This window comes from Capricornis sumatraensis, chromosome 7 (assembly GCF_032405125.1).
Source record: "Capricornis sumatraensis isolate serow.1 chromosome 7, serow.2, whole genome shotgun sequence".
Lineage (NCBI taxonomy): Eukaryota > Metazoa > Chordata > Mammalia > Artiodactyla > Bovidae > Capricornis > Capricornis sumatraensis.
This window is the reverse complement of record NC_091075.1, coordinates 48,850,156-48,875,489: the sequence shown is the minus strand read 5'-3', so window position 1 is coordinate 48,875,489 and position 25,334 is coordinate 48,850,156. Positions and strand designations below refer to the sequence as shown.

Here is a 25,334-nt window from a genome sequence, read left to right as displayed (position 1 = left end):
AATTATATGTTAAAGAAAAAAAAAATCACGACAGAGAGCCAACGGGGCTCATGGAAAATGTCCAGACCATTCCTTCTGGCTTTGTTTCTCTTAGGAGGGCAGTAAGAAGTCAGGCTACATAGCTATTAAGTAGCAGGATAGGAAACTATTAACAGTTTTCCTCTCACTTATTCCTCCTCCAAAAAAGGAATACGGTTTAGAAAGAGAGATTCCCAACAACATGAGGTCTCACTGGACTAGAACACACTGCTACTATATCCATTTTATAGAAAAAGAAACTGTTGTGAATATAAGTTCCTCCTTTAAGTTCCTACACCTTTAGCATCTGATATTGCATGCTTACTAGCAAGTACTAGCATGCAACAGAACAAATCATTAAGTGACAACAAATATTTTAAAACCCGAGGCATTCATATTTAATGTTTCTTTATGCTCAAGTATACTGAGGCTCATGCCTTTACAGTTTACATATAAAACTGTTCATTCAGTTCAGTTCAGTCGCTCAGTCATGTCCGACTCTTTGCAACCCCATGAATTGCAGCATGCCAGGCCTCCCTGTCCATCACCAACTCCCAGAGTTCACTCAAACTCATGTCCATCGAGTCAGTGATGCCATCCAGCCATCTTATCCTCTGTCATCCCCTTCTCCTCCTGCCCTCAATCCCTCCCAGCATCAGGGTCTTTTCCAATGAGTCAACTCTTCATTAGACAGGCTGATATTCTGAGACTTGAGTCAATTGTGTTCAATGGCCTCTAATAGTTATATCTCAAAATATCCTAGGTCTGCAGTGGGCAGATTTCTAAGATGGTTCCCCAGTTCCCAGCCCTAGCACACACACATCTTCTCCCAGTTAGTTATTAATCATCACTACCATAGGTGCTGCTGTGAAGGGATCTTGCAGGTACAATTAAGGACCAAATCTGTTCATCTTAATATGGAGAGATTATTATTCAGGTAAGCCTTTTAAATTTGGGTCTAGAGATAAGAGATAAAGGAAGGCAGAGATTCCAAGCAAAGGAGGCATAGAGGCCACACATAGATGGCAAGGAATAGCGGGCAGCCTCTGGAAACTGAGAGCACCCCAGCTGAGAGCACACACAGAAACCAGCACCTCAGTCCTAGCACCACAAGGAACCAAACTCTGCCACAACCAAGTGAACTTTGATGAGGCCCTGCAAGCTCCAGATAACAACAAAGCCCAGCCAATACTTTGGTTTTCGCCTCGTGAGACCCTCAGCAGAAAACCTAGCCACACCAAGCTTGGACTTTAGCATGCAGAACTGACAGCTAATAAATGGGGTGTTGTTAGAAGGCATGAAGCCTGTGGTAATGCGTTACACAGCAACAGAAAATCTATACCACACACCACTCGTACCCACCCACCTCCTTCCTCCCCCAACCCAGCCAGAGACAGACTGTACTTCGTTCATTCCCAGTACCATTGCTTTTCTGCAGAAAAGTAGATGGCCTCCTCCTCCTCTTCATTTCGATAAAGAGCAGGGCAACTTGACACTGAGAGGATATCTGGATCAGGCGAAGGCAACGAGTGCTGCGTGTGTGGCGGATGGTGGGGGTGCCGCGGGTGTGACGGATGAGGAGTGTGAGCAGGAAGCTGAGCTCGCTGAGACTGGGGGGAGGACGGCATGATGCTGCGGCGGGAGCGACACAAGCTGCTGCTTCTGGCCAGTGATGCAGCGGGTTTAGCCATGGTCCCTGAAAACCAAGCAGAAACAGATGACAATGCTCATAAAACCCAGTGCCCCTTTCATGCGTGCTACACAGACACACTGAAGAGAGCTGGTGGCACTGTCACCAGGGCATCTACCGTTACTGCAGCGAGTAACTGCACACTTATTACCACCCTCTATCACCTGTGATTCTCAGGAGAGCTGAGAAGCGACAAAATGTAACAAAAATGAAAGCAGGTCTAAAAAATTAACAGACATGAACACAAACACTTGAGGTTTAATATAATAACTGACATTACCAATCTAAAAGCTCAGCAGTATTTACCTATGATAACAAATCCTTATGTTTAAAAATCAACACAGCATAAAGACAGCACAACTTGTTTGAACATTGAGACATTTTAAATCAAGAATCACTAAATATTGTTTATATAGTCTCACTACTTTTTAGGCAAAGGTTAGATAAAAATTTGTTTCTTAAACACTGACTATCATGGAACTAACCAGAAGTCTTAGATTACCTTCTACCCGCTCCTAGTCTCAGTCTAGACCTATGCTGATTGTAGATATACTTCCCCTACATGCTTAAATCTTCATTGAATGGGCACCTCATTTCTTTGCCTTAATGGAAACAGAGCTCTCCTCAAGCTGAAGCTATTCATTCTTACACAACTCCCATCTGTGGCATCAGAACATCACATTGATGGCCTTCTCATCCCCCAGTATTGCCTGTAAACTCTCACTCCTTTTATAAAAATGTGTTTCTTCACTGCTCACACTATTAAGCTCACACATGAATTTCTCACTTCCATCTCACTAGGCACTTGCTGTTCAGTCATTCTCTTCCCAGTTCATCCTACATCTCATCAGCTTGAGCCATCTCATCCATAAGACTATCACCGTAACCAATCATGCTTCTCATCTCTTCTCACCAGACATTCACCTCTATTCTACTCCACCACCCACTCTCATGCCTTGGTCTTACTGTTATTCAAAACTCCCATTTTTGAAATAGTGAGTTTAAGATACCAGGTAATCTAGACTCTGATCACATTTCTACCTTTCAAGCTCACACGTCCTGTTCCTTCCACTACTGTCCCATTCTCGACCCTCAGCTCCATGACCCTATTCTACTGACTGTCCCTTCTGCTGCCTTTATTTTCATCTTCTCCTCTTCCATTTCCCATCAGCACTCAAAAATAAAAGTTGAAAAAACAAACCCGAGAAACAGATAAACCACAACAGCGACAACAAAGCCTCCTCTACGCTCAGACTGTTTTCAGCGGACATCGCTATTCCTTTTCATGTAAATGATCAGAGTTGCTTTCTCCTCTACTTTATCTTCACTCACTCAGGAAAGAAATGGTAAAGTGCGTCCATATGATTTCGCTACAACTACTGTTAGCAAAGTTATGATAAATGTCCTCACTGCTAAGTTCAGTGAGTATCTCCATCCTTTCTTACCACTGAATCAGCACGTGACATCAGTTTGTCCTTTCCTCGACTTCTCCAACCATCTTCTCACCTCTTCCTTTACTCACCGCTTCAAAGTTCTATCCTAGGCCGTGTTCTGTGCTTGTTCCACTTTTCCTTCTCAACAAATTTCATCCACTCCCATTACTTCAACTATCCTTTGCAGTCAACAGAAGTCCAAATCTGTGACTCCAGCTTTCATCTTTTTTCTAAACATTGGAACTTCCCATTCACCTGCCTACTGGACATTTAAGTATTCCACAGATGTCCATACTGAATTCAACATTTTCCTCCCAAACACACTCCTCCTTCTCTGTTTTTCACCTTGGTTAAAAAAAAAAAAAACCATCACACCTCACCTAGTTATATGAATTGGACACACCAGATATTCTTGATACTCTTCTTCCTTCATCACAATCTCCATCTAGTTAATCATAACATGTTTCCAGTTCCACCTCCTCAGTCTCTCTCACATCTGTCCACTCCCCCCTCCACTACCACTGCATTATGCTGAGCCACTGTACCAGACTAGTAACTGATCTTTCTCCTCCAACTTACTCTCCATGCAGCGGCCTCCACAACCTCTTTATGATGGAAAAGGAATATGACATTTTATTGCCTAGAACACTTGACTCCCATTAATTCTAGGAGTAGGATAAAGCCAAACACCTTAACGTGGCTTAGAATGCCCTATTTATCTAGCCTCTAATTTGGAACTGGTATCCCTCTTCTCTGTTATAGGAACACTAGGAAAAGATATTCACTTCACAGTTCCATTCCTCATCTCATCTCTCCCTTGACCTCTTATTTCAGGTTTTTGCTTCAAAAGCAGCTCCTCCAGGAACTTTCCTAGCCCCTCCAAATTTAAGGTCAGCATTTCCCTCCTTGTTCTCACATGGCAATACCACAGTGTATTTTCACATCATGAAACTGTTCTCATTGCATTGCTCTTCTTGGTCTTCCATTAGACTGCATGTTTCATGCAGGAGTTAACTGTGTAAAATGTTCAACACTGCATCACAACAACTCGCACAGAGCCAGGCAAAAAAGCAGATGTACAATAAGTATTTACTGAGTGAATCAGTAAGCTGAATGAGTTCAGTGGGTGAATCAAGGAACAACTCAAACAGAAACAGCCAATGAAATATCTTGATGGAGTAAAAAAAGAAGGTGAAATTGAAGGGAATATTTTCATAATATTTGACTACCTCCATAATGGACTACCTCTATATAAGGCTTTTTTGAAGCACAAATCATACAATATGAAAATACTTTTAATTTAGTAGGCCAACCATTAGAATTTTACTTACTTATTATTCCTATATTACAAAACTAGAAGATTTCCAATATCGGAATCTTCCAAAGTCCAATATCACTTCGCCAAAGAAGAAATAACATCCTACAAATACTAAAAGAATGTATCCAGACTAACACAGATAATTAAGTTCTATAACTCTTAGCATATGATGCAGCCACTCTCATCAGCCACTGCTTATTTGGTATATACAGTAAAATGTAGCCACATTCAGCCATGACTAGGAGTGATGAGAAAGACTGGGAAGAACTAGGGTTCCCTGCTTGCAAAACTTGAGTATTACTCACAAATATGGAAAGATGTGTCTCTAAGAAGGTTTAAGAAAAAAATTAAATATATTACATGTGGAAAATTTTAAGTAATCCAATAAAGAATATAACAAAGATAAGAAGCAGTACATGGGTCACATATGGAATTGTTTACAACTCTACAATTCTTTTGAAAATTCTTCTTCTCACATATGTTGCCATCTCTTTCACTTCAAGAAATGTACAAATCCTTCCATTAGAGATATATACACTTAGAGTTGAGGGTCCTTCTTCCTTGTGGCTTAATGAGGTCTACAGAAGGCTGCACTCAGTTATAATACCATAAAACTCAAGTAGGATTAAAAAGCAGTTCACTTTGACCTTGGGTAACAAACTCTTCTATACATAGGTGAGTATGTTTAATATTTCCAGGCAATTATTAATTCTCAATGAATGTCTACAGCCATCCCATCCTGTGATTTATCAGAGTAGTTAAGTGAAACACTGAAGTTTACTATACAGAAATTTATTTCTGAGATAATTTTTCATTCTAGTATCAGTAATTACATACAGAAGCAAAGCGGTTTAATATGATGCTATTTTGCAAACTGTATTTCCTTATGACAAAGAAGGTAAAATTCTGTTTTGAATAAGGGGGTCCCCCCACCACCAACAACAACCAAAAATAGTAAGTAATATATGGACTTCTGGTTCTAGCAATATGGCAGTCAAAGATAAGCTGACCACCATCCCCAACCCCTCAGCCCCTAACCACATATTTTAAATCTCCTCAAATACTTCAGTATGTGGAATAAAATAAAACAATAGTTTTAAGTGCATAGCTGAGTTTGAAAGGAAGAAGAGAAAATTCTCAGATGCCAAACAGAAAGACTAAAGCCAGAGCTAATAGGCCTGTGAGTGATGTGAGAACTGCTGTGGGAGGGCCTCAGTCTCAGTAATTTAAGGGTTTGGGTTTTAATTGGGGGCTATAAATGACAGCGAGAGCCCACATAAGGGGAGGAAAAGGAATCAAGAGCGAGTGTTCTCGATAAAAGCCTGGTCCTGGAAGGGCCACCACCCTCCTCAGTGGGAGGGTGTATTGGAAAAAAATCTGACCAATGAACAAGGAACTCCCTTCAGTGCATGTTCTGCCGGTACAGGAACCAAAAAAGGCTCTTGTGGAAACATCAGTACTCTGGGTGTTCAATACTCAAACTCAGTACAAGCTAACTCATGACTACCTTGGAGATCAAGTTTTTACTACCGCGAAAGTCTGTGAAACTCAAATTCAAGAAGTTAACCAAAAAAAAAAAAGGATGGTTCTGAGTAGGTGAAGCCCTTGAAACTACTGCCAGAGCAAAAGAAATCACACTGCGGAGCTCTTCACAAAGTGTTTCCCAGGAGGAAGGAAGAAAAGTAAATCCCCTGAAGACAGTTCTTACTCCTACTCCTACTCCTCACAAGTGTCTCCCAGGAGGAAGAAAAAAAAAGCAAATCTCTTTAAGATAGTTCAGTAAAACACTTTAAAACAGGAGAAGCCATCTGCTATGCAAACTCAAGAAACAGGTGCAATAATTCATCAAGAACACCAAGTAATACAATTATCAAATAAAACTAAAAAATAAGATGTTTAAGATCATTAAATTATAAAACAAAAACTGAAAATATGAGAAAAGGAAAAGCATTTAAAAAAACAAGTAGATTTTATAAAGAATCAAGGAGAGCAGAAATGAAAACAGTCACTGAAATTAAAAATTCAAGCAACAGGTTAAACAAAATTAGAGCTGCAGAAAGAATAAGTAATCTAGAAGACAAATCTAAGGCAATTTCTCTGAATGCAGCACAATTAGATAAAAAGAAAGGTTAAGAGAGATGGCATATAAAATAAAATCCAACATGTAACTAGAGGCTAATATTAGTCTTATATTTCTATACAGCTAATATTACAGTAGGAGTAAACAGAGAGAAGAAAAATAATATTCAAAGAGAAAATTACTAATAATTTTCCATAATTGAAAAGAGATATACATCTTCAGATTCAAAAGCATACCAAGTATCTGGGGAAAATTCTATACCTAATTATATTATAATAGAACTATATTATAAAAGAAAATGAAAACATTCTCTAGGCAATGAGAGAAATAAGAGATTAACTAAAAAGAAATGAGAACAATCTACCTTACTAGAACTTCTCAGCAGTAACAATAAGGGGCCAGAAAATGCTCTCAAAATACTATGGGAGAAACAATTATTAATTTAGAATTTGATATCCTATTAAATAACTATCCTAAAGTGAAAGTGAAAAAAAAGACATTTTCAGGCAAAGAAAAAATTTACCACTCCCAGTCACTCCCTGAAAGAACTTTTATTAAAAAATATATTTTTAAGGAAGAAGAAAAAAAGGAAAAAATGAAGAAAATACAATGAACAGAGAAATACATAAATATTTCTCAACAATGATGGAATAAAACAATAAAAAATGATTTTTGCAGGGTATTCAAAAGAAAACACTGGACAACATTAATATATAAGATGGGGAGGGGAGCGTCTAAAATTAAAGCATCTGAAGAACCTTAGGAGAATGATAGAGAAGCTGAGAAGAGGTGTAGAAAATAGACAAAATAATATGCCAGAAATAAATCCAAATGGATCAACAAGCAGATTAAATGTAATTGGATTAAGCTGACCATAGCTGGCAACAGAGATCCTCAAAGAGAATGCAATGGAGTAGCAGTTTCTGCTATTTCTTATACAGACATATTCTAGAGTCTGATGATGGAAAAAGCTTTAAGTAAAGAAAGAGAAAATATTATGTTGGCAAATATTAATGAAAAGAAAGCTCTTTTAGCTATTTAAATATCAAATAATACAAACTTGAAGGCAAAAAGTACTGTTGCTGCTGCTGCTGCTAAGTCACTTCAGTCGTGTCCGACTCTGTGCAACCCCATAGACGGCAGCCCACCAGGCTCCCCTGTCCCTGGGGTTCTCCTGGCAAGAACACTGGAGTGGGTTGCCATTTCCTTCTCCAATGCATGCAAGTGAAAAGTAAAAAGTACTGTTAGCTAGCTGTAAAGCAGTCTCTGCATAATCATAAAAAAATAATCTTCCAAAAAGATACAGTGAACTTGTATTCACCACATAACTTGGCTCAAACTATATAAAACAGAAATGAGCAGAATCACAAGAATAAACTGATAAATATGAGAGTTCTTAACACATCTTTCTGTAACTGATAGAAAAGTAGACAAAAATGTAGGTATATAGAAGATTTTTCATAACTAATACATGATTTAACTAACAATGTAGTGCCCTATAACTAACAACTAGGAAACTAGTTTTCAGATATGTGTGCAAAATTTTAAATATTCAATCAAATAAATGCTAGGTTATGAACCAAGTCTCAGGAGATACCAAAAAATAAATGTTATACAGGTGCAATTCTCTAACCAGAATACAATTAGAAATTGATAAGTAAAGATATTTTTTAAAAATTAAGGGCCAAATAAACAACAAAACAAACACACTACATTTGGAAACTAAAACATATACTCCCAGGTAATTAATATCTCAAGGAAGAGACACATTAAAAGTTGTAAACATTTTTAAAACTAAATGACAATCAAACTACACATATCAAAACTTGTAGGTTCAGTTAAAGTGGTTCTCAGAGGAAAATCTATAGCCATAAAATCATATATTAGCAAAATGGGAGGACTGAAAATTCATGAACCATTTTTAAACAACTTGGCAACAACTCTTAAGAAATGCCTTCCCAACAACTTAGAGATTTCTATGTGTCCACCCAGAGAAACTCTCCAAGTCAGGAAAAAGGAGACAGAGATAAGGATACTCACTGCAGTGTTTTTTGCAAGAGCATAAGAGGAGAAAGAACCTATCTTGGCAGAAAAATGGATAAACTGTAGTTTACTACTGTGTATGTGTTCAGTCATTAAGGTGTGTCCGACTCTTTTCAAACCCATGGACTGCAGCATGCCAGGCTTCCCTGTCCTTCACTGTTTCCTGGAGTTTGCTCAAACTCATGTCCATTGAGTTGGCAATGCTATCTAACCATCTCATCCTCTGCCGCCCTCTTCTTTTTTGGCCTTCAATTTTTCCCAGCATCAGGGTCTTTTCCAATGGGTCAGCTCTTCACATCAGCTGGCCAGAGTACTGGGGCTTCAGTTTCAGCATCAGCCCTTCCAGTGCATATTCAGGGTTAATTTCCTTTAAGATTGACTGGTTTGATCTCCTTGGAGTCCAAGAGACTCAAGAATTCTCTCCAGCACCATAATTTGAAAGCACCAATTCTTCAGCGCTCAGCCTTCTTTACAGTCCAACTCTCACATCCGTACATGACTACTGGAAAAACCATAGCTTTGACTACACGGACCTTGTTGGCAAAGTGATGTCTCTGCTTTTTAATATGCTGTCTAGGTTTGTCATAGCTCTCCTTCCAAGGAAAAAGCATCTTTTAATTCTGTGACTGTAGTCACCATCCACAGTGATTTTGGAGCCTAAGAAAATGTCACTGCTTCCACTTTTCCCCCTTCTATTTGCCATGAAGTGATGGGACTGGATGCCACGATCTTAGTTTATTATTACAATACAAAAATAAATATATTGTGGTTCAGTTCACTTCAGTTCAGTCGCTCAGTTGTGTCCGACTCTTTGCAACCCCATGAATTGCAGCACGCCAGGCCTCCCTGTCCATCACCAACTCCCGGAGTTCACTCAGACTCACGGCCATCGAGTCAGTGATGCCATCCAGGCATCTCATCCTCTGTTGTCCCCTTCTCCTCCTGCCCCCAATCCCTCCCAGCATCAGAGTCTTTTCCAATGAATCAACTCTTCACATGAGGTGGCCAAAGTACTGGAGTTTGAGCTTTAGCATCATTCCTTCCAAAGAACACCCAGGACTGATCTCCTTTAGAATGGACTGGTTGGATCTCCTTGCAGTCCAAGGGACTCTCTAGAGTCTTCTCCAACACCAGAGTTCAAAAGCATCAATTCTTCGGTGCTCGGCCTTCTTCATAGTCCAACTCTCACATCCATACATGACTACTGGAAAAATCGTAGCCTGACTAGATGGACCTTTGTTGATAAAGTAATGTCTCTGTGGTTAACTCATATTAAACAGTTTTAGTGAATTTAATTTATCTGTATATAAGCATGGAAATTCTCTAAAACATATTGGTGAGCAAGAAGTTGTGAAATGATACCTACAGCTTGATAATATTTATGTACATTTTTAAACAACCAATTGTATCTACTGCTTACAGCTATAGTTGCATGTACTAAAAGTACAAAAGGCTTTAGAAGACACACAACTTTAGTAGGACGGGGAGATGACGTATTTTCTTTTTTCAGAGAAAAAGAAAGATGAATAAAGCAAAACGTTATCATCATAGTAAATAAGCAATTTATTTTCAGCATTTTAAAGCCTATCTGAAGAGCTTTATGGTAAGAAATTTTAAATAAATTGCTACTACAATCCCACTATAAATATTTAGTAGATACTATAAAGGTCATAGGAAAACAACTATTACCTGTTCTATCCACACAGAGCTAACCTTTGATAATATTTTCTTTGTTTATTTGTACATACTTAAACATATACAATATTATAATATTATTCTGTATATGGTTTTATAATCTTTTATTTGGCACTTAACATACCATAGGCAGGTTTCCTTGTCATTACTTCACACTTAAGATAATTTACCACACATCCATGGTGCAGATTTAAAACTGCTTTACAGGATATATAATGAAGATCCTTCATTCTACCCTAGACCCTAGTACTGCTGCCAAGAGTTTATCTATCAGGTCTAGAAATTATGCTTCTGTCAGTAAACAGAGTATTACTTTTGTGCCACTGGGTGGAGACAGAGCTCTCAAAGTGTAATCTCTGGTATAACTTACTTTTCACAGATAATAAATTTCAGCATTTCTAAAACATCATACTGAATTTAAAATCAGTTCTTGTACTTTCTTATTTTTAAAAGTTCAGATTTCTCTGTATATCACAATCATAAAGAAATTATTCACATTTAATTGTAAGTTTTGTTTTAAATGCACATGTAGATATCTTGTCCTAATCAAAAAGTACTTTAAAAGGAAAGAAAAAAACTGGTTAATTTTAGGGAATACATATATACATACTTCTGATACTGAATAATGTTTCTAAGGAGAAACTGTAACTAAAAAGCTATCATTTTCAAACAAAACCATATACTTATGAATCAGTATTGCATACGGCAAGCTTAAAGGCAGCCTAAGGGCACATAATTCTGATAAACACAAGCTGACAGAAGAGCTGGCCCACATCTAGATAAAACTTTGCAATCATCACTATTCTGCAGCATGTGGCAGGTGGAATGACTGAGGTCACACTTGCAGTATGTAAATACAGTAAATACTGCGTACAATCTGCCCTCTCCCCTGTTCCTCTTGTAAGAGGTTAGTGTCTCCCCAGTCTGCCTGTACTACCTGTCTACCATTAAACTAGATAATTAAAATCACAAATATGAACACAAGCAAATAGGTCACTGACGAATTATTTTCAAATATTTAGGGCTTTATTTCATAAAATTGCTTTAAAATTAGAACACTTTCTAAATCTTAACTTTTAGGAAAGCTCTAAAAGAGCTCTTCAACTGGACAGAAAAATTTAAACTGGAAAATCATCATATATCATGATTTGTCTCAAATTTCTGTGTAAGTTTTCAACTGATAAATGATTAAATTTTGCGCTCCATTCTTTGGAATCTTGTTCTATAGATACTGTTTCAAAAGGGTTACAAAGACTGGGAAAACATATCAGACAAGGAATAATAAGGATAAATAGTTCTTCAAATAATTTCTAATGTAAGAAATATATATTTTAAATTTAATCTCTGTAACCTTGCAAAAATTCCAAATATTAATAAATTATAAAATATTAAAACTTAACCTATCAAAATGTACTCAACATTGTAAATATCTGCAAAGAATAAAGCATACATAACAAAGCAATTATAATGAAAATTGTACATGTTAAAACCACCTCTGGGAGAAGCACCACTTTCCAGCACAAAAAGAAAATATTTTATAAACATAAACACATTTAACTTTGTTTAAAGTTGAATGGATTTAGTGCTTTATGAGTTAAATACAGCAGGAAAATATTTTCAAATAAAAAGAATTGGAAAAGCAAAACTAAATATTATGAAATATGCCTATTGGGACAGCAACTCAATTTAAAATAAATTGGCTCAAAGTCACAGAGTTGGTTAGTGAGTGGCAGAGCTAGGATTGGACTTAGGTTTCTAAGGTCTTCCACTAATTTTTAGTTTCTACTACAGATAATGCTATCATATGAAAGGATGTTTTGCCTCAAAGTTCAGCATTTCATTCATACAATGACTTAGCATGTATGATGTGCTATTATACATGCGTACATACATATGTATACCACACATACCTTACATAGTATTCTCAAACAGTAAACACAATGAACAAAAAGAAAAAAAATGAAGAATTAACTAAATTTTTATTACAGATTTCAAAGCAAATGATTCATAAAAGGTATGGTACAAAGTTAATTTTTAAATTGTATCAACTCTTTTTTGAACTAACCACTTACCGGGAAACTGTGACACTATTGGGGGTGTATCTTCATCTAAATCATCTACTCCTCCAGCTATGGGATAGGGTGGAATGGAGACTCTGGGCATCACCACCCAGCTGTGATCACAATAAAGGGAAGAGGTGAGGCTGGGGAGTCCCGAGTTATGGGCTATCTGAAAGCCACAGATCTTCTCTATCTGTTGCCAGCGAAAAAGTCGTTCTCGTAAACAAGTTGTCAACTCAGAAAGAGCTTTCCTGGAAAAGTCAATATAGGAATTACTTCTTGCATCAAAAGTCTTTAATACAGCACTGAAAACAGGCAACTATATGAGTAGACCAAGGCAGTTAACCAATTTCCATAAGAAATTATCCCCTCTTGGAATTAGCATAAAGGATATAATAGAACATGATTAAATGACAAATTAAAATATAAATTGTCTATAAATAACAAATTAAAATTTAAAATTGTCTATAATTACAAATTAAAACAAATTGTCTATAAATTTTATTTCTACACAATAAAAATAGACAACTGCAATAAGGTTCTTACTTTGCTTCCAGAATTTTGTGGTCTACCTCATCTAAGGAGGAGCTATGTGCAACATGTAGAGTTCCAAAGACTGTGCTCCTCTTCTTTTTAATTTTCTCTGCCTAAAAGCCCAAGGAGAGAAAAATAAGGCTCAGATTGGGGAAAAAAACACACACTAATAAGGTTTATTTTGTCTTGACTATATTAATAATTATAAAATCAATGGAGAATTATTAGCCAAGACATAGCCCTATTTTCTAAAAAAGGAAAACAGATGAGGGCGAAAGCATGCTTTCCTAAGCCAAACTTTGTTCTGGAGAATTTTTTCTCTTTATTTCCATGGATCAGAAAGACCTGACTCTTCTATTTAAAACTAGAAGAACATAAACTATATCCTACTGCAATGGAGGTGTTAGTGACTGCACTGTTTTTTATTGTTCTTTTTCACTAGAAATCAGAATAAGACTCAATAATTTCACACAATTATTAATAGTCAGACATTAAGTTCTAGTAACTACTAACCTGAATCAGATATGAAGCAGCAACCTAGAGGAGAAAAGCTCTGTATAAAACATTTATGACCATGATAGCAGGGATGATTTTTAAATGATACTAAGGTCATTCTGAAAGGTATACCCTTCTCTTAAAAAAGTAACTTTACAGCCTATGATTACAAGAGTCAATCTACCCACTAAGTTCCAATTCATGAAAGAATCTGTGATACTACAAATTTTATTCAGGCCTTTATACACCAACTGGTTAATCCCTTTAGAAATGTTAGTAAGTTTAGTCAATATAGTCGAGTACCTCATCCTTAGCAATAGCTAGCTGCATTTCAGCATTCTGTCTTTTTATATTGTAGTACTGGACTTCCACTTCATGTGTTAGCTGAAGCCATTTTTGAAGTGCATCTGGAACAGACCAGCTGCTTCTGAGTTCAAATTCTTTTTCCGCCTTTTTTAGAGCCATTCGAACCTGAGAGGGAGGCAGGGGGAAAAAAAAGAGAGAGAAAGAGGAGGAGGAGTGGAGGAGACGGAGGTAGAAAGAGATGCAAAGGAAAGTGGCAGAGGTTGGAGAGAGAAAGAGAAATTTCTCTTTTTAAAAACTATTTAAATTAAGTTTAAAAAAAAAAAAGAAATTAAGATTTAAGTACCAGAATTAAAAGAAAAAAGCAATTTGAATTATACTCTTTGTAAAATCACAGTCTAAAATGATATTTTTAACATTAAAACAAAAGTTAAAGGTTTAAGCACATCTTAAACTCACTAAGCAAGATTGTAAAAAGACAGAGGGTGAGAGGGAGCTTACATCTCTCTTAGGTTGCAATACTGCATTTTCACATTTTATAATAGCCAGACTCAATTGAGAGACAAACACCCAGGGCATGTAACAACTGAAATGGATTACATTTTTCTCATAATGTGTTTTTTTGTTTGTTTATGGACAGAATATGAAGAAATATCAAAAACAGGGTGAATACTTGTCCTATTACCCCTTCTAATGTTCCCAGAAGACTCTGCTGGGAACTATACACTATATAGACTCTGCTGGGAACTATAAACTATAACTATATACTCATTTTTAAAGTAATTACACCATTTTAAAAAATGTTTTCAGACATCTTCTTTATGCCAGTTATTTCTCATTGTTATGAGCACATTTCCCCTTATAGTCTGTCTTATATCACCTCTATTTAGTTTTTTCCTGCTTCTCACATATCAAAAAGTAGATAAACTAACGCCTGCAGACCAAACGTAAATTTCAAGAAAACAGACAATGAGTGAGATTCACCTTGATTTTTCCAAGGGAAACCATGAATCGCTTCCGTGTCAGAATGTGTAAGTTTTTCTTCTAGTTAACTTTTAGGGGAGCCAGACAATAAACAGAAAACTAAAATGCTTAGTGTGTGAGTTTGTGAGGCGGCATTAAGTGCTAACAAAAAACCTCTTAGGGACAGTCTAAGAAAATGACACAGAGGAAGAGATAACCTATTCTAGGAATGATTCACTTAAAAACTAGCAAGAGCTCAAGCTAAGGATGTGTAAAGATACAGGATGGAGTTTATGAAATTATGCACACATATTCAAGACCTTCAGACAAAGTGATGAGTGAACTATGGAGCATCCTGCTTTGGGAGCCCCAAAACTGCAAATTAATTTTTCCCAAGTTAAGTAAACCGAAACTTCATCCCTAAACTAACGTGCAAAGGAACGTCTGATCTGATGAAATCTAATTTATTTAAATAAACCTTACATGCCAGGGTAAAGTAGAATACTAGACACAAATTTCTGATAAAGAGAACAGCTGTCAGATACTACAAGAAAAAAAATGTACAGAAATACTTTTTAAAACTTTTTCAAGTTTTCTATAAACTTTTTAAAACTCTAAAACCATCAGACAGGAAGTAAATAATTCAAAATATAGACATTAACAGGGAAAGTAAAACAACACTTACTTACTTAAGACAAATCATAAGCAACACTTGCCTGACACGATTAGCTATGCAATATGCTTGGGACAATACTGTGCTTAATAAGACAGCTGGCAGAGCCCTGAGGCGTCCCTGCTAATCTCTCAAGAAAGAAGCTGAGCTCAGGTCCTGTGACACAGAGTTCTATGTAACACTACAAAGTGAAGGTCACATGCCCGTTGTCTTCTAAAGCTAAAATTTCTGTAAATTTTCATTGTCAGGTAAGTATACAGATAATCTGAACAAATTCGCTCATGTTTTTCTCATTAAGATTTTCCTTAATATTGTGTCCATAAATGTATCTCCCCCAAAGAGCTCAATAAAGAGGGAAATAGATGCAGTGAAAATTGAATAATTAATAGTTTTTACAAATGATGAATTAAGTTGTTTCAAAATATAATAATTATATAATTTTTGTGTCCTAGGACTGAAACAGTACTAACTGAAAACATGGTATCACACACATACACACACAAAAACAACCAAAGTATATGAAAGCTTGGCTTCTGGACCTGACTTTATGATGTATACCTCTGTGAGCTTCAACAAGTTCTTTCCTTTCTGAGGCTTATTGTTTTGTGTATAACAGGGGTACTATGACTTGTCCTGATTTTAAGTTTCTTGAGACTTTAAGAACAAAATAATTTATGTATTTAAACCACACAAAATATAAAGTGGTACTATTATTCATCCAAAAGCTCTTGTTTAATGGAAATTAACAAAATATGTGCCAGTTTTTCTGCCTTTTAATTTTGAGGAGTTGATTACCCATCACATAAAATACAATAAAGCTTTAAACTATGTGGAACTGCGGATTATATGACACAATATGTAAATTCATTTCCTAGTTAAATTTGCTTCTATAAACAAAGCTTTTAATAGCAGTACGGGAAAACATGGACTTTGGAATAAGACACATGTAATCTTCCCTTTGCCACATAATAGCTGTGCTACCTATGGCAAGTTATTAAACCTCTCTGCATACACATCTCATCTGTAAATGAGAATGTATCTATGTACAGTGAGGATTAAAATTTATGAGCAAACCATTTGCAATGATGTACACAGCATGAAGTTTTGGCACACAGTAAGGACTCATAAAATTGTGTTTCTTATTACTATAATCATATTGGACGGAGTTCTTTTTAAATACCCAATTCTCTCCTTTAAACTTACTGACTGAGGATCTCATTAGGATTATTAAATTTGTGCTGGGTTGTAATATCCTGGTAATCTTAGGGTCTAGCATGGAGTGCAAGGCCTCCAGGCTCCAAACTCCAGACTAGGATACTTGTGATTAAGAGGTCCTTCTTTACATGGTGTCTTCCCTCTCACTGAGAGGCAGTCTCCATTACAACATGCTATCAGTTTATGTCTCTATAGATTTCCCCCTACTGCTTTCTGATTTGTTCTTTCTTATCTGCAAACATCAGAAAAACAGTTATCAAACTTTTTAGTTTAGCACTGCAAACAAACCAAGGCTTGAATTCTCATTGAGAATAGGTATGGAGTTGTCACAGAAGTAAAAAACATAAAATTAATTCTCAAACACAGGGTAATTTTGGCTAGGCTTTTTTTGTGAACTCCTTGCTTCTTTACTACATTCTGTATAAAGAAGGTTCTGTCACGTAAACAGGACCAGACTGAAAAATAAATCTAGGAGTCATTTTAGAGAACAAACTCCTTACAGGGAAAAGACTCAAAAGACAACGTCTAGGGTATGAGAGAAAGAAAAGTTAACAGTTAACCAAAGAGATAGCTGCATTCAGTCAGACAAGTCCTACCAAAAATGACAATCCTGAAGGAACTAGTACCATACACTGAACATTTTCTGACGAGTCTAAGTTTAAACCGAAACTCATTCATTACTTAATTTTTATTTCATATTTGGCACCTGACTGAGAAGGCAACAGTGCCTGAAGCAAAGTGCGAGGCAGAATACCTAAGTTCTTGGACCTGTCTTACAAGTCACTCTCTAAACTCGAACACACTTTCTTGTCTTCGTTTTGTTCCTCAGATTCTTTATCAGTAAAGAAAGGGTCAAAGTCAGAAGGAGATGAGATTATGGAAGCAGAGGCTGGAGCAACAGGCTCTGAAGATGAAGGAAGGGGCCATGAGCCAAGAAATGCAGGCAGCCTCTAGAAGTTGGACAAGGCAAGGAAACAGATCCTCCCCAGAGCCTCCAGAAGGAATGCAGCCTTGTAGACCTATTTTAGACTCTGACTGCAAGAACCTAAGATAATAACAATGTGTTGTTTTAAGTTTGTGGTAATTTTTTATAGCAGAATTAGAAAACTAATACATCTACCTAAGAAGATATTCTCCGGCGACCTCCCCACCTTCTCTGAAGGATAGTGTAATGCCTGAATTCCATCCTGAGTAAATGCACAGTAGGAAAAACAAAATGCACAGTAGAAGCAGATATTGGAAAGGACACCTTTCGGACAACTTCAAAATCTGTACCACAGAATGTTCTAAAACCATTTAACAGGATTCAAATGGATGTTTAATAGAGATTACTAACACGAGCAGAGAAGTTTAACGTTGTATATACTAATACTTTACTACTAGGTTATAGTCAGAAACTGACACATACTACAGATGTTAAATAAACATCTTAGGTTTACTCAAGACAACGTGGCATGGGCTAGGACTTCATGAGTGAACACAATGCTAACTTTATCTTTTAGTTGGTTCTCTGTTTTTTTGCTGTATGAACTCTGCCCAGTGCTAACAATATGGACAGGTGACCCTACTTACTGACCAAGGAAGAATATATGATGGAACAAAATGTAGGAGACGGAACAAAATTTTAAAAAAATCCTCAGAGTAGCAACACAAATTTCCTCACAAACACTTCTTTAAAACGTAAATACCTGTTCCAATTCCTGCTCTGCATACTGACGTCTACTCAGCTCACATTCAGCTCCCTCCCTCAGCTCTCTCAGTCGACAAGCTTCTTCCTTTGCGTAATTGATTTCATCCATCATTTTGCGCTCCAGATTTTGCTTTTCTACGGCAACATTTCTGTTTTCTTCCTGTGCCTTTTCAAGCCTTACAGAATAAACATGACAATTCCTCATAAAAGTTTCCAAGATTTCATTATTTTAGTGAATAAATATGTATCAAGCAATAATATACATGTTTCGATCACAATTTGCAGCAATTTCTATTTATCTTAAATTTGGACAACAAAAACATCAGGTAACCTACTAGATAGCTATTTGGTTTATCTTGGGCTAAAAATAGGGAAATAGCATGGAAACACTCTTCAGGAAAAACACTTTTAAAAAATTGATAATTATTTAAGTCATGTTTAAAATAAAATTTAACTACACATGTAATTCTACCTACATTTGATTTCCACTTGTCTTCTACCCATTTATTCCCTAATGCATACCTTTTTAATATCCATTTATTCCCTAATGCATAGTTTTTTTTAATAGATTTGTAATTATGACCTTCCTAAAAATTTGAAAGGAAGTGAGTGTACACACAATTCCTGATGTATGTATCAACCTAAATACAAATGCATAAGCACATGCCCATATTACATATTCACAAACTGTACGGTCCCACATAAACAAGATTCATAGCCTTTTTTACCTACTCACCTCTCTTGTAAGTCCATTAGACTTTGCTCTGCAGTTTGTAGACTCTCTAAGTCTTTCATCATTTTTGCAACATGCTCTTTTGATGTCTTATTCTGCGTATAAGCAAACCAACATCCTCCAACACCAATTACTATAGAAACTGTAAGGATAAAATCCTTCATCCAGTTATGAGGAGGGCCTATAAAAAGAATTACAGATGGCCAATTAATCTTTGAGTATCACAAAATCTCAATACACATGGCCACTTAATTTAAAAAGTAGTAGATATCTAAAAACAAAACAAAATATGAGATGTCCCTCCCATATATAAGCCCCAGCCTTTTACAAACTTTTTCTTCAAATCATCAATGAGTTTATGATAACTACCTGATATACTAGGCCTACAGGAGGCCAGGGCTTCCCCAGTGGCTCAGTGGTAGAGAATCTGCTTGCAATGCAGGAGATGCAGGTTCGTTCCCTGGGTCAGGAAGGTCCCCTGGAGGAGGAAATGGCAACCCACTCCAGTGTCCTTGCCTGGGAAATGCCATGGACAGAGGAGCCTGGCGGGCTATAGTCCCTGGGGTCACAAAAGAGCTGGAAATGACTGAGCAACTAAACAACAACAGGGGGCAGAGATAACCCCACAAGGATGCACTATGCCCCTGCTGGCACAGGAGTCAGTGACAAAACTCCTGGGGCATTCTACAGAGAACGATCCTCTATGGGGTGAAGAGTCATAACGAGCTCCACCATCACCAGCCCAACTCCCTTCCTTCAGACAAGTTAGGTAGTGGCCATGCTTTAATACAGAAACTGAAACCCTCATCATTCACCAGAAAGTTTTCTTCCCAAGCATGTAGCCACGTAACTAGTTAGGATTAATCAGTGATTCTCAACTGAGAGGGACATTTCCCTCCAGCAGACATTTGACAATTTTTGCTTGACAATTTGGGAAGTGGAAGTAGGGCTATTTGCTACTGGTATCTCGTAGGTAGAGGCCAGGGATGTTGTTAAACACCCAATAATGTACAAGATAATCTCTTTCCTGCTCCCACTCTGGTGATAAGAAAGAATTATCTAGGAATTATACAGCCCAGAATGCAAATAGTGGCAAGGTTGAGAAACCACAGGTCAAATGATCATGACAAGCCATGTTTTAGGTGTTTTTTTGTCAGAGATCTCAGTGACTTGAGGGAAACAGGTCCCAGGGATAGAAGTAACTCCTACACTTACTTGTTTCTAAACACTTACTTGTTTCTAAAGTAAGGAGTAAGGAGCCAGGGCCTATTGTCTTCAGTAATACAAAACACAGAAACCGCTAGTCAAATAATTTCCTAGTTTATCTCTGAAGGCAGGGGCTCAATTGAGGGATGCAGGGTAACTAATAAAACATGATGTATTATTTCTTGCAAACGGATTATAGGTGTTCAGTGAAAAACTGCCTAGCTGCCCATACCTCTAGCAGCAAGGAGATATTTTCCATGTTTGACAAGATGAAGAGCGCCACAGAAATGAACCCTAGGCTTACAAGGCTAGCGTTCGTGTATGCTTATATAGTGTGGTAAACAGCATGCTCTATGCCAGAGATCCTCAGCGCTTCATATTTTCAGAGCAGATACCCTCACCTACAGTGAAAGAGATTCTCTCTTCACTCCTTGGCAGAAGGCTCAAGTCTCAAAAGGATTTGTTTTTATTCTGCCTCGGGCTGAGAGGTTCAGCTCAGGCTCTAGTTCAAATATGAGACTTATTCAGGCTGAACTATAACCACCAGAAATAATAATAAAAAGATGGACAAGTCTCAAACTATACAACAAATACCATGAACTGGTAAGGATTTCAGTGAAAACGCCTTTAAAATGTATCTCCATTCACTTGATACTGCTAGGTTTTTTTTTCTTCTTTTTAATAATCTTAATGTGGGTGTTCCAACCATAAGGTTCATTCACTCAAGTAATAATTCTAAGACAAACACATTAAAAAGGTAATGCATCATTAACTTCTAAACTGGTTTGTTTATTAATACATTTGTTTTCAACATTCTTTGAGACTAGTTTGGTTTCTTTACAAATGATAATACTGTTTGGCTTACAGAGTAGTTTGTTCTTGGATCAATAAAATAAAAATATCCCCAATCAATCTGTATACAGAGACAAATGCTATAGTTTAATTCCTATTTTAACCAATAATTCACATGAAAAAACTAGAGTGAATCTCAAAGACAATCCCCAATAGATTCAGTTGAAAACTCAGGACAAGGAAAAGGTTAGAAAGGGTATCATCTCCATGGAACGCTTGGCATTTCAATAGTGTTCTATTTCCTAGGGTTTGTAATTCCCACCAACAGTGCATTTCCACCAACTCTCACAAAGGGGGGTTCCAGCTGTTTCACCAGCTGCTCTTTTAGCCTGAGCCAAAAAAGAACCACCAGTAAACTCATGGAATGCATCCAACCTCTCCAGTAACCCTTTTTTAAGCAGGGGGACCCCCAACACAGTATCATAGAAATCTATAAGCCTCTTAACTGCAAAAACTGAGGTAAAACAAACATTAGTTTCTTCATTTATAATTTGTGAAAGCCATTTTTTCTAGAATTAATTTAGTTATTCCGTTTTGAAAAATAAAATTCCTCTAAAATGTGTACTCTTCAAACAATTTTCCCCCAAAGCTTCCTGAAATCTGAAATTAAATGACATAAACAAATTAAACTTCCCTTCTGGGAAGAAAGTATTCCTGTCAAGGTAAAGAAGAAGGTTTATTTTCCTTACAAATATGACAAAGCAATTTCTTAAATGTTCTTCCTCAGAACAATCAAATAATATTCTCCACCTTGTGCTTCTGCCAGAATAGTCTGTTACTTTATACAGTTTCAAGCAGGCCTCTAGGGCCACTGTTGTTGATCTGTATCTTAAAAATCTTTTCCCTGGTAATTAATAAAGTCCAGTTAGGATTTATTATTTCACGTCATCAAGATAGTGAGAATGCACCTTTTTTAAAAAGGACTCTAGTGAATATCGAACTATAATAACAAACATTAAAACTACTATAGAGTTTTAAATCTAGAAATTTAATCCACTTACATACAGTTTTACAACTTTCTACATCAGTAACCAGCCTTGAAAATACCACACGCGATATTTCAATGACAGAAAATTTCATCCTATAAATCTTTTAAGATAGTACTTTTTACCCAACAGACGGTTCTTCTGGTCTACTACCTTTCTTACTTTTTCCTTCTTTAAATAACAACAGATGATCTGATTACTCTTTTTCATCATATTTTGTGCAAGAGAATACTAACGTGTTAGAGGTCCGAACAAAACCACATCCAGTGCCTTGAGCTGAAGTTTTTGTCTATGACTCCGGTCGCTGATTTTCAACTGAGAGATCATAAATGAAAATTCATGCACTGCTATCCTGTTTATTTAAAAAATACATATATATTAAAAATATTACTAATATGTACATTTAAATATTTCAGCAACATACTTAATACTTATATATATTAGTGATGATTAAGAGTTCACCCAAATGCAATTTAATACTTCATTATATGCAACAAAAACCTTTTCAGTGCAAGCTTAGCAGTGCAAATACTATATGTCAATAATTTCATTGCTATGTTGATGTTTTTGTTTTCTAAAAGGTTTCTTTATGCTATAAATAAATGTGATTCAGAAATTTATAAAATTCAAAATATTTTATAATTATTAAATTACCTCTGGCATTTTACCATCATTTCATAAACAACAAGAAAATTGTAAGCAATTTACTTATTAACACAGCAGACTTAATCATTCTCAATTTAGATCATATTCATTTTCTTTATAAATATCATTTTAAAAACCTGTGCCTTTACATTCTAATATTTAAACTATTTAAAAGTTCACTGAAGTCATAAATGAAAAGGAAAAAGTCATCGCTGGTTGGGGGAATAAACTGAGGAATATTTGTAATAAGAAGTATAGAACTATTTCACTAGCAATGAAGAAAGTCTGCAGGGTGCCAAAAGGCTCAGGTGAAATAGGAAATAAAATTGCTTTGTTTTGGACTTCCAATCCAAGTAGGCCAGTAGTTAAGATTTCTTATTAACCAAGTGGGATACAAAGACGAATCTTCTGACACAAAGTGTAATAATAATAATAAAACTGTTAATAACAATGACAATTAAAAAAATAAGCATGTATTATGTGCTGAGTACTGTGCCAAGAACTTTCCAAACTCAAAAAATTCTATAATATATGTAAAATTGCCATTCTATAAATGAGGAAACTAAGGCAGTTGTAACTTGCCCAAGATGACATAATTAGTAAGTAAGATAGGGATTCAATCCCAATTATCTATGATTCCAATGACTGAACTCTGAACCTTTTATTTAGGAAGATTTCAGGTTACAGAACTCCTATGAGGTTTCCACAAAACTTTAGAGAGTAAAGAACTCTAACTTTCCCTATAGAAAATGCCTACATTCATCATCTCTGTGGGTAACCTTTTGTGTGTAAGCTCTTGTCACATCTTTAATATGACACTTATTAAAGTGCCTGAAGGCAAACTGTGTCTTATCTCTTTATCCCCAAAACTAGCATGGTGCTTGGCCAAAGTAGATGCTTGATAAATGTTTATGTAATAGATGAATGAATGCATGGATGGGTGTAAGAATGGATAGCAATACTATCAGTATACAAAATTTAAGAGAGACAATGAGATGTAGTAAAAATGAAACTATAAAACAGAATTTTACACAAAGTTCAATATGAGTCCAGAGGTGGAAGGGATTCTACCTGCGTGGGTGAGGATGTCAGGGAAGTTCACACAGGTCTGAAAGGAATGAGGAGGCATGTGTCAGGTGAAGAGAGCCTTAGTATAAGCTCTGGTAACAGAATTACAGAATATAGAAAACACAGTAAAAGGCTTAAGATAACCATGATATGAAACCTAACATAGTTTACCTACTACAGATGTAATAGTATTTTAAAGTCACAGAAAGGAAAGAAAATAATGAATTACTGTAGGTATGTGTACAACTGGAATGTGTAATACATTTTCTTATACATTCTTACAAATAGCTCTTTTATCTACAGTTACACTACAAAAAGCTTTGTGACTTAGGTAATTAATTGCTACTGCCCCTTTGAATGGACTCATCTAATCTCTATCACCACATACAAGGGGCTTGATGAAGACTAAGCCAGTTTTTCTTTCCCCTCCATTCAAAAAGGCACCAGTAGGCTGACCTAAAAGTTGAACTTCTACATTTATAAGTTTTCTTCTGTAGTAACATGCTCACTATTTTGAAAAACTTATCTTGATTAAGTGTGATGTTTTCTCAACAATTCTACCAGAATTTGAGGATCTCTGGTAAGTTTCAGGCTTCCCAGACGGTTCAGTGGTAAAGAATCTGCCTGCAATTCAAGAGATGCAGGTTTGATCCCTGGGTCTGGAAGGTCCCCTGGAGGAGGAAATGGCAACCCACTCCAGTATTCTTACCTGGGAAAGCCCATGGACAGAGGAGCCTGGTAGGCTACAGGCTATGGGGTCACAAAAGAGTTTGACATGACTTAGTGACTAAAAACTGAAAACGTTTACTTCACTAAAAGAAAAAAGTGGCCATAACATTTACAGTCAAAATATTGAGCAGCCTGTTTATTTCATGTTGTTATTATATAAAGAAACTTCCCAAAGGACAACATAAGAAAAGTTGTATAAGTCACAGGGTTAACATAAACAACTTAAAAAACCCTAATTCCACCTTAATGCTCTACTATACTGTTTTAATTTAGAAACTTGTCTTATTTAAAAGCAAGAATTCAATTTTAATTTTTTTCTTCTTTCCAGCATCTAGTTGCACCATGAATATAAAAAATACTTAATATGCACTTACTGATTTGACTCTTAACCCCATTAATTTCATCATTATAGTCATGTGCACAGTAAAATCAGAAATACTGATGCTCAGAATACATTTAAGGAGATATGAAAACTTTCAACTTGATCCAAAATACAAACTTCTAAGCAAAAAAAGCTGTGTACTTAAATAAGATACATGCAGGCAAACTGATTAGAAATATGCACATAATAATAGACAGCATTATTAAAGTCTTTTTTGATACAGGAACAATCTAAGTTTGAATGGAACATGAACAATCTTGTAAGGGTCAAATTTCAGTGAAATTTCTGCAAATTTTAACATTTAAATCTTTAGTGATTATTAGGTTAACTAATGGAATTTTTAAACATAATTTAGAAAAGTAGTGACAATTCCAGACATCTAAGGGATAAACTAGCATCTTATACTTTGGTATCAGATCTATCCAGGTTCAAATACTACCTTGGGCAAAATATTTAACTTCTTTCTGACTTGGTTTCTTTAACCTATAAAATGGGAATAATAGTACATACTTAATTTTAACCT

The 25,334-nt window shown here is 36.2% G+C and overlaps 1 protein-coding gene across 2 annotated transcripts in view; it reads right to left on the bottom strand.

Annotated features, from left to right (window-relative positions):
- Positions 1-25,334, bottom strand: part of STIM2 (stromal interaction molecule 2) — a 174,657-nt gene that overhangs the window by 4,590 nt on the left and 144,733 nt on the right. Inside the window, exons 5-12 of one of the 2 annotated variants that reach the window (XM_068974913.1) lie at positions 22,224-22,339; positions 18,947-19,124; positions 18,209-18,386; positions 13,670-13,837; positions 13,385-13,408; positions 12,884-12,984; positions 12,350-12,588; positions 1,441-1,714 (exon numbers count right to left, since the gene is read on the bottom strand). In XM_068974913.1, coding sequence (XP_068831014.1) covers positions 1,441-1,714; positions 12,350-12,588; positions 12,884-12,984; positions 13,385-13,408; positions 13,670-13,837; positions 18,209-18,386; positions 18,947-19,124; positions 22,224-22,339 — 1,278 coding nt within the window. The remainder of the gene's footprint in view (positions 1-1,440; positions 1,715-12,349; positions 12,589-12,883; positions 12,985-13,384; positions 13,409-13,669; positions 13,838-18,208; positions 18,387-18,946; positions 19,125-22,223; positions 22,340-25,334) is intronic. The other variant, XM_068974912.1, reaches the window with a different exon arrangement.